Source organism: Enhydra lutris, unplaced genomic scaffold, assembly GCF_002288905.1.
Source record: "Enhydra lutris kenyoni isolate GAN:26980312 unplaced genomic scaffold, ASM228890v2 scaffoldscaffold28, whole genome shotgun sequence".
Lineage (NCBI taxonomy): Eukaryota > Metazoa > Chordata > Mammalia > Carnivora > Mustelidae > Enhydra > Enhydra lutris.
This window is the reverse complement of record NW_019154112.1, coordinates 24,211,248-24,221,662: the sequence shown is the minus strand read 5'-3', so window position 1 is coordinate 24,221,662 and position 10,415 is coordinate 24,211,248. Positions and strand designations below refer to the sequence as shown.

Here is a 10,415-nt window from a genome sequence, read left to right as displayed (position 1 = left end):
TTTTAAAGATTTACCCATTTGAGAGAGAGAGAGAGAGAGAGCGCGCACAAGCCTGTGCGGAGCCCCATGGGGGAGAAGGGTGGATCCCACAACCCTGAGATTAGGACGTGACCAAAAACCAAGAGTCAGATGCTCAACCAACTGAGCCACCCAGGCATGGGAGAGAAGAGACTTCTTAAAAGAGACTTTGCCTAAGAGATACCTTAAAAGAAAGTTCAATTTTTCTAAGCCCTTTGTTTACATTAATAATAAAAATAATTTTATAACATTTTACAATTAAAAAAAAAGTCACACACCAGAATGGTTTTGTATTGCATTTAATTGGTGTTTGTTCTTTCATGGCTGTATGGTTTTGTTCTTTTCAGACACTTTACTCCTAGATTCTACAGTTCGCTTCACTGGGCAGCCCGTACTGACGCTGTGACCGGAAGGATCGTCGCTGTTGACCAGGGTAAGACCTGCTGCCATTAGAAGTGCAGGACGCTTCTGACCACTTCCACGTAGTGGCTATCTGGGGGTGGCTTCCTCTGACTCCCAGGTTGCAGGAACTTCTTAATCGTAGGGATGTTGCTGATTCTTGTTTTAAATGCCTGAGGTGAGAACCAGTAAAGTCAGAGCCTTAATAGCAGTCATAACCTTAAACAGAACTTTGTCACGGGAGGAGGGTGTCTAGACTGTCAGCTTTCGGAGCCCAGTCTGTTGAATCTGACCTAATCCCTCAACACCTGCTTGCCGGGTGTTCCCAGGGAAGGTAATACAATGGCTAGTGTGTTTAGTGTGAATTAAATTATCTTCTTAAGGGCACCTGGGTGGCTCAGTTGGTTAAGCGGCTGCCTTCAGTTCAGGTCATGATCCCAGAGTCCTGGGATCAAGTTCTGCATCAGGCTCCCTGCTCCATGGGGAGTCTACTTCTCCCTCTGACCTTCTCCCCTCTCATGCGCTCTCTCACTCTCTCTCAAATAAATATAAGTAAATAAATAAATAAAATAAACTATCTTCTTTTTTTTTTTTTAAAGATTTTATTTATTTATTTGACAGAGATCACAAGTAGGCAGAGAGGCAGGCAAAGAGAGAGGAAGGGAAGCAGGCTCCCTGCTGAGCAGAGAGCCCGATGTGGGGCTCGATCCCAGGACCTTGGAATCATGACCTGAGCCGAAGGCAGAGGCTTTAACCCACTGAGCCACCCAGGCACCCCAAAATAAACTATCTTCTTAAAAACTCACTGTCACAAGTAGATGGCACAAATTAAAAACTCTAAAAAATTAATATTCTTTGACCTATCGATTCCTGTTCTAGGAATTTATTATAAAGGTGAGCAAAGAAATCATGCTAAGAGTGTTAGCAGAGTGGGGTGTTTGGGTGGCACAGTCATAAGTGTCTGCCTTCGGCTCAGGTCATGATCCCAGGGTCCTGGGATCAAGCCCTGCATTGGGCTCCCTGCTAAGTGGGAAGTCTACTTCTCCATCTCCCACTCCCCCTGCTTATATTCCCTCTCTCTCAATCTGTGTCAAATAAATAAACAAAATCTTTTTTAAAAACGTTAGCAGAGTGAAAAATTGAAAATAGTCTATCTTTCCAAGAAAAGAAAACTGGTCATATAAACTATGGTAAGTCCCCACAAGGTATATAAACCGGTAATTTAAAATGATACTGTATATAAAAAGAAAGAGGAAGGTCCCTGTATTGACAGAAAAAGAACTCTAGAATGCATGGTTTACTTTAAAGAAAGAAAGAAAAAATAAAAAAGCCCAAGGCAGAACAAAATATATTTGCTACTTTGTATAAGAGAAAGCTAGGGGTGGGGGTGAGAGAAAAATAGATATTCATATTATGTATCTGCATAAATAGGAACACTGGGAAGGTACACAGGAAACTAATAAAAATGATTATGGGGCAGGAAGGTGAGAGGGTAGTGGTGGGAATGAGTTTTCTCAATTTATGCCCTTTTTATATAGTTCTGATTATTCAAAAAGATGGGACTCTATTGTCTCATGAAAATAAAATAAAATGATATTGTAGAAGAATATTTGCTGGGGCGCCTGGGTGGCTCAGTGGGTTAAAGCCTCTGCCTTCAGCTCAGGTCATGATCCCAGGGTCCTGGGATCGAGCCCCACATCGGGCTCTCTGCTCTGCAGGAGCCTGCTTCCTCCTCTCTCTCTCTGCCTGCCTCTCTGCCTACTTGTGATCTCGGTCTGTCAAATAAATAAATAAAATTAAAAAAAAAAAAAAGAATATTTGCTGACATGTCAAAATATTCATGATAATTTTTTTAAATGTTAAAAGCGGGCCACAAAACATATTTAGTATGATCTTATTTTGGGGAAAAAATGTAAAATAAGAGAGCAAAGAGTCTAATCCAGTAGTAGCATTTGGCTAGTTAGGTCCCGTCTTTTTTTGTTTCATATAAATGCCTAGTGTAAAGACCTGAAATTCCATTTCTTTGGTAGTAAGAAAAAAAAAATACTATTCTTAAACCAAAAAACCTATGGTCCTCTCTTAGATAAAAGGTTTCTAAGGAACTGGAACAGAGGCTGGCTCAGGTCTGACAGTGGCAGGATTGAGAGAGGGAGGTCTAAGGATGGGCGATGCAGCAGAGACAGGCAGAGACACCCAGGCAGAAGCTCTGACCAATGGAGGGACATGGTGGAGTGTCCTCAACATTGGGGGTACTAAAGGGAGGCAGAGTTGTGTGGTGGGTGCTGGGGAAGGAAACAATGAAGGAAGACTTGTCAGCCTTGCTTCATCAGGAAAAAATGTTTAAGGCACGGAAAAAAAAAAAAAAAAAAGAAAGCAAGCAAGCACTCAATGTTTATGCTAGAAGCCAGCATAACCTATCTCTCTCCCATCATAAGGGTTTATTTCCTAATGATCCTGTAGGGCAAGCAGGAGAAAATTGCCAAGATGAATAAAATAATGATTTTTAATAAGTCTTCTTTTGAAATTGAACTGGAGATGCATTTCTTTCTTCCTTCCTTCCTTTCTTTCTTTCTTTCTTTTTGAGATGCATTTCATTTTAGCCTTCATTTCTATTCATTATTTCCTGGGCTTCGTGTGCAAGTGAATACCCTACCTTTAGCAGAGGGAATTCAGGAAGTACAGAAGCATCGAGTTCTTCCACCATTAAAATCGCTTCTAACAGTTGTATGTCTGCCCAACTGAATTTGTTGCCAACGAGAAAATCCTCTCCATGGTCTTTCAAAATCTAAGGAAAGAGAAATAACAAAGAGTATCAAATAAAAGTAAAGACTATTTTGGCTGGCTACGCACTTATAAAAGCAGGGAATCTTCTGTACAGATCAAATTTACTAAAGAATCTTTTTCTTGATAATCTCCAAAACTGCTTGGAAAGGATCAGATGAAAGCAAGTCTTAAACACTCATAAACATTGCTGTAAATTGGCACAGTCTTGTTGGGAATCTGTCCATGATTATCAAGACATTTGGGGTAGTGAAGGGCATGAAGGGAGCTCTCTCTTATACGCTTACAGATGATTAAGTAAAACTATACCCACCAGGATAGGGAGACACAAAAGTCATGATTAGTTAGAATCAGGCTGCTACACCACAGTAGAAAATAGTATCAGAAAGCCCATTTAACATTTCAACTCAAAGAATGATACTAATTTTTCAAATGGAAGGTGTTTCAACAACACTGTACATTGCTCCTGAATAAAGAGGAACTGGATCGTCCAGGACTTTGAAGCACCGGCAGAACTCTTCATTATAGACTAATCAGTAGTAAATCATTCTTTCCCAAGACTAAGACAGAGGAGAAATCCCACAGACTTCTTCTGTCTGGCAAGCCTTTATTGATGGAGCCCTCTGCTAACAAGTCTTTCTTACCATGTCCCATGCTGTCCTTTAAGTTTGGAACCTTACCAGTTGTATTTCGAGAACATTCGTAATTAGGATTCGAGAACAAAATGACTTCGGCAAAGTTGTAAATTTAAAAGATCTTGTCTTTTGCTTGAGGCATGATCAGCCTCCAGTATTAAAGGTAAAGAAACATCAGACACGGTGAATTTAAGGTGGTGATGCCCTAGGCTGCTGATGGCTTATTTTTAAAAATCGGAACAGAAATGCTGTGTCCTTTCACTGCATCTGATTTATTCCCATTCTGTCTTGTCAGAGGTTCCACATAATTACGTCCTTTTGTTTTGCAACCCTTTATTAAAGTTTTGGTCCGAGTGCAGTAAGGCACCATCATAGCTTGTCCTTTCAGATCTTCACCGCTGAACTATTCTTCTCAGCAACAGAAAATAAGCCCTGCATCCCTACACGCCGGGAAGCGGCAGTGGGAACGTGCTGTGCCCCAAATCTCTCAGTACCCATCCTTCTCTGGAATGGGGCGGTGGGGTACTGGAGGCCGCTCGAGGACGTCAGCCCCGCCCCCTGTTCCCCGCCCTCCCCTCGCCACCCCCCACCCCACACCCCACACCCACATGATCTGCGCGCGCAGCCGTTGCCGACAGGAATCCAGTCTCTCGCGAGAGCACCTAGACGTCTGTCCCCGCTGGGCTGGGTCCTCGCCCGGACACAAACCGCGTCCCTGCCCCCTACCTTCTCGAAGACGGGGAAGTAACGAGTTTTCGCTCTCTTCACGACTAAAGCAAGACTCTCCTCTTTTTCCGCGGGGGGTTTGAACGCAGCCACCGCGATCATTAGCATGAGGTCCAGGGTGCCGTCCGTGTACATGTTGATCCTGACAAAACAGCGCGTGACTGGTGTTCGCACTGGGAACCTTTTGAGGATGGGGGTTTGCTACTTCGCCTCTGCGATGGCAGAAATGGATATAGGGGCAAATGACTTGACGCACCCGTTCCCTTAAGATTCCGTGCTCAGGAATGATTTCTGGAACCAGAGCCCTCCAAGGGACCCGAGGATACGAGGGTCTCTGGAAATGTTTACTGCATGAAGGGATGTGTGGAAAAAATTAACACGTGCCTCCAAGCTGAAGTCTGCCGTAAATAGATAAATACGTTATTATGGTTTTAAAAACCCAACTGGATGAAGTTTACCAGAAGTCCGAGATTATTAGTACCAGAACCTTTTCACTTCTTTAGGGAAAATATATAATTTAGCAGGTCTTCCCCTGACCTGACAACTGAGAAAGAAAAGTTTGCTTTCCTACTCAGGTCGGACAGACACCTGGATTTCATTCTCTAAAATTTTTCTTTCACTGACAAACACACAGAAAAGGTTAAAAACAACAACAGTAATAACCAAGAATGGTAGATACATTACCGTGGATTATTGGCCTATTGGTGGAGTTAAGCTGAGCAAGTTATCTCTACAACCAGTGTGCAAACATTAAGGGTTGTGTGTCTGTGTATCCCTCCTATATGCTAACTGCCCAACAAATTTGGTTCAGTGGTCATCTTTGTCTTTTGCTTTATAATATATATAAAAAGCATAATTTACTTTATTGTCCTATCTGAATTACAAATCACTTTTTCTACAGGTTAGATTGTTACCTAGCCGGTCTCTTTAATTGTAACAAAAAAACAAACAAACAAAAAACAACATATGCATCAAAACGATGAGAAACAGATTGCTTTTGTATATTAGTACTTGTTTAGTGTTATAAAAGGATTCTTTTCACACACTGTTTGAAATTGCTTCTCTTGCCATGTATTTTTGGGATTGCAAGTTAGGATGACTGTTTTCTGGGATGATCTCATTCATGACTTGCTTTGACTAACGGAATGAGGTGGAATTGAGCAGTTCTGAATTTAAGAGGCCTTGTGTGCTTTCAGTCTCTCTCCTAGAACCTTCCCTAGCTGCCCCAAGAACAAGCTACATGTGGGAGGATGAGAGACATATGGCCCACTTGCCCCTGGGTTGATACTCAGCACCCCAAACCAGAGCCTCCTGGCTGACTACTGGTTGACCACAGGTCACATGACTGAGTCCAGCCAAGAGGAATCAAGTCTGGCCCAGATATGCCAACACCCACAAGATACAGTAATAAATGCATGCTGATTTAAGTCACTGAGTTTCAAGGTGATATGCTATACAGCATTATTTGTAGTAATAGATCACTGATACAATGCTCAATGTTTGTTTGCCCTGTCAGTCATTTCCACCTTCATGCTGAAGAGTTTACCAGATTATTTTATAAGGACGTATTTTGTTAGGAGTGGGGAGAGAATATGAGAATGTTGAATGCACACCACCATGAGTAGTAAAAGGGAAACGCTGGAATACTTATTCAGTTATGCACAAGACATTTGGGTATAGCAAGAGCATTTCCCTGTTGTTTCCTTGCCTTCTCCCCCCAGGCTAGGCTGAAAGGCAACACCATAACTGGGTCTCAGCCGGTGTAGGACTACAGAGCTTAGATAAGAATCAAGTACAAGGGCGCCCGGGTGGCTCAGTGGGTTGAAGCCTCTGCCGGCAGCTCAGGTCATGATCTCAGGGTCCTGGGATCGAGCCCTCCATCGGGCTCTCTGCTCAGCAGGGAGTATGCTTCCTCCTCTCTCTCTGCCTGCCTCTCTGCCTACTTGTGATCTCTCTCTGTCAAATAAATAAATAAAATCTTAAAAAAAAATCAAGTACGGCTGTGAATGCTATGCTACCTGACTGTCTCCTTCAGGTCTTTTCCATACAAGTCGTACTTGGCAGCAAGGTAGCTGAGGATGGCTCTGGTCTGCGTGAGCACCATTCCGTCAATTTCAACCATAGGCACTTGGCCGAAAAGCAGGCGTCCATCTGTGGATTGAGCAAAGTGAGGTTAGGAAACTCTCCTTCCATGGTTCCGGTAAGCCTGCAGGAGGGTCTCTTTAATTTTGTTGAATGATTTGGTTTTCATCCAAAGTGGTGAGCTAAAGACCCCAGTTGTTGAGGAAATGCCTACCATTTGCTTTATGGAAAATCTGAGATTTGCTTCACGGTTTCATGCATTTTTGTCTGTTGGTTAATCATGATTGTTTAAGACGCTGTACATTTACTATGACTGTTATAGTGTAAGTGCTTCTGGGTGTATGAGAATCACTGTGGTGGGTTGTTAAAAATACTCACCCCACTCCCCAGATATTCTGATCCAGGAGTGGAGGATGGGAACCTGAATTCCTTGGAAAGCACAGCAGGTATTACTCCAGGCCTATGTGGCAGCAGGACGGATGCAACAGCAAGAACCCAGGCAGACCAGGTCCAAATGCCGGCTTTAGCCCTCCCCAGCCATGCAACTTTAAGCGAATGACCTATCTGAGCTTGAGTTTCCTTTGCTCTAAAATGGTAATCATACCTATTTAGCAGGATTTTTGAAAGGATGAAACGAGATAAATAAAACAATACTGTCAATAATTAGTGTTCAGTGAAGTTACATTTTCTTCTTTGTGAGCGACCGCCTATATAAGTAATGCATTTAAAGATACACTATAAATAGTGCTCTTTTCATAGGGTCTTGAAGAAATAAATGGCCTTTAAATTTCCTTTGCCACCCCTATGTTGCTGAGAATAAGGAACTTTGTATCCAGAATAGGAACCAGACTTCATTAGTGCATTGGCAAAGGCCAGAATTAATTTCCCCAACTTCCAATACTGTTGCCACTTGACTTAATGAGAACCAGTAGAGGAACTTTCCAGAGAGCCTGTGTCTCTGTCTAGTTGATGACTTCAGGCAAGTCTCTGTCTTCCCTGAGCCTATTTTCTGATCTGCCTATTGTAGAGTTTCTTTGAGCAAGAATAAGACCATGCCTGTGACCGTGCTTTGGAAATATTAATACTATTAATAATGCAGAGATTGTAAAATCTCCATTTCCTAAAGGCAGTTCTACATTTGTCCAACATTGAATGAGCATCTAAACTGGGCTCTGTGCTACGGCTTGTTAGTGAGGCAGAAGTCCATTAGATATGACCATGCTTCTCAGAACTGATGATCTTCTTCAGAAGCTTTTTAAAAACTCTTGTATCAAGAGTATAGGAAAGGATCTTTGAGACCATTTAGCTCACTCATGTAATAGACTATGGCACTATGAAGGCCAAGGGGGCAAACATGACTTGCTCGAACTCACAACAGAAGTGGGCCACAAGAGCTTCAGCCAACAGTCCCTCTCTGTCTCCTCTTCACTAATAATAATGCCCAGGAGAGTGTCTCAAGCACCCGAGCAGCATCACAGACTCAGGGAGGGATGGAGGATTTCATAGGCTGTTAGGGAAGAGTTCTTGCCAGAATCATCATGGAAGAGTTTCTGGAGATGCATTTCATTTACTTATTCAATACATATGTACTTAATCCCTACTACATACCAGGGACTGGCCTCATTTGGGGTGGAGTAGGGCAGAAACAAAGAGAATGGGGAACTTCAGGGATAGTTCAGACAATAAAGTTCCTGGGCAAGAATTGGGTAAGGGGCTAGCCAGCCTTCCCCATTTAGCGAGATCTACTGGTGTGCTGTATCTGTGACCACAGAGATTATCTTTATTTTATGGTAAGGAGATAAGATGCGGAGAAGTTAAAGGTCTTCTGCAAAGTCATACAGTTTGTAAATGGCAGGTCTGCTTATAACTAGTTGAATGTTTCTCAAAAAAAAAAAATATGTGTCAATTTCATGACTGTTTATCAGCAATGGTGAGGACATCCATGTTTCCTTAGGTAAGGAAAGTAACGTTGTGGCTGTTAGATGGTTAAGAAGCACTATGAAAGTCAGAATGCCTGGGTGGCTCAGTGGGTTAAAGCCTATGCCTTTGGCTCAGGTCATGATCTCAGGGTCCTGGGATCAAGTCCCACATTGGGCTCTCTGCTCAGTGGCAGCCTGCTTCCCCCTCATTCTCTCTCTGCCTGCCTCTCTGCCTACTTGTGATCTCTATCTATCCAATAAATAAATAAAATCTAAAAAAAAAAGAAGTACTATGAAAGTATTAGTATTTTCTCTTGATGTGAGAAACTTTTCTAGGGAATTGTAAGGATGAAGGAGGACTTCTTCCAAATTTAATGAAATTTCGGTCTTTTCGATAATCTTAGTTCTACTATTATGACGTGATAAGATGGTGTCTGATAATCTGTTGAAACCACTAAGAAAGAACGGATGTGAGCCATGAGAACTAGAGAATCTCTTAGCTCAAATTCCCCTTCCCTTTTGCTCTCTCCCTTCCAATCCACTGGATCATTATTTAAGAATTCTTAAAGCATTTGGGACGCCTGGGTGGCTCAGTTGGTTAAGCAGCTGCCTTCAGCTCAGGTCATGATCCCAGCGTCCTGGGATCGAGTCCCACATCGGGCTCCTTGTTCTGTGGCGAGCCTGCTTCTCCCTCTGCCTCTGCCTGCCACTCTGTCTGCCTGTGCTCGCTCTCTCTCTCTCTCTCTCTCTGACAAATAAATAAATAAAATCTTTAAAAAAAAAAAAAAGAAGAAGAAGAAGAAGAAGACCAGAGGCCATTTGCCAGTAATGCTGGGGAGAGGATTTCCTAATGAGCGAGAGATTGTACTGTGACTTCTCAGATCCCTTCTAACTCTAAAAGTTTAAAAAAAAAACAAAACATTATAAAAAAAAAAGAATTCTTAAAGCATTCTTTAGTGGGGTGGGGAGTATTGAACAAATTAGCTGAGTCAAACCCATGCTACCATCTCTAATTGAGGTCCAGGTCAGAGTCTACTTCATAAGCTTTTATGACAGCTAACGACACAATGCAGATGATAAATTTAGCAATGTGACAGGGACACAGTGAGCACTCGTTCAGTGCGAGCAGTCCTTTTTCTATAGTTGTCACTCCAGAGTTTTCTGTGTTCTGTATTGAAAGAATATTTCCAGAAGCAAATGTTTACTTTTTCCAGTAAGAAAACATTGACTAAGTCTAGGCTCACCTTTCAGCAACTTCTCATATTGTTCTGTTGTTTCAATAAATTCTTCTTCAAACTAGATAAAGGATAGAAACTTGGTTATAACTTTAATGTCCTGGGGTGGTGGGGGGGAGAGAGATATGTTCACAGTATAAAGTACCCAATGACTTTCAGAATGAAAATTTTAAAAGGAACCACAAAGTTGTCAATTTCCACACAGCTGAAAATTCTACCAGTGTGTGTGTAGATTACTTTATATGGGCATGGGACTGGCACCCCTTTTGGGACTTTGCCTACTTATAGGATCTCCTCAGTCCCATTCATATTTTCCCCTTTCTTCACCTTAGCTCTTTTTTATCTCCAAATTATTGTCTTTTTCATCAACTTCCCTCAATGATTTCCCTTTTTCCATTCCTCGCTTTCTTTTCTTTTCTCTCTTGTGTGTCATTCTCCCTCTCAGGTCAAATTAAATTTCTCTTTGATCCTCATACATTCAATGAAAAGGGGTCTGAAGATTATTACTCAGGTGGGTTGTCATTATTTATTGATGGAATCCCTAAAACTCCTGTGGGAAAGAGTGATTTTTTTGGTCCCCTAAACTTTGAGATGGGGGTAGGATAAGGTGAACAAAACAA

At 42.1% G+C, this 10,415-nt stretch overlaps 1 protein-coding gene across 1 annotated transcript in view; it reads right to left on the bottom strand.

Annotated features, from left to right (window-relative positions):
- Nucleotides 1-300: 300 nt before the first annotated feature.
- LOC111152274 (glutathione S-transferase A4-like) overlaps nucleotides 301-10,415 on the bottom strand; it is a 10,775-nt gene continuing 660 nt past the window's right edge. The window contains exons 2-6 of the mRNA XM_022510738.1: nucleotides 9,805-9,856; nucleotides 6,578-6,710; nucleotides 4,560-4,701; nucleotides 3,071-3,202; nucleotides 301-590 (exon numbers count right to left, since the gene is read on the bottom strand). Coding sequence (XP_022366446.1) covers nucleotides 468-590; nucleotides 3,071-3,202; nucleotides 4,560-4,701; nucleotides 6,578-6,710; nucleotides 9,805-9,856 — 582 coding nt within the window. The 3' untranslated portion in view covers nucleotides 301-467. The remainder of the gene's footprint in view (nucleotides 591-3,070; nucleotides 3,203-4,559; nucleotides 4,702-6,577; nucleotides 6,711-9,804; nucleotides 9,857-10,415) is intronic.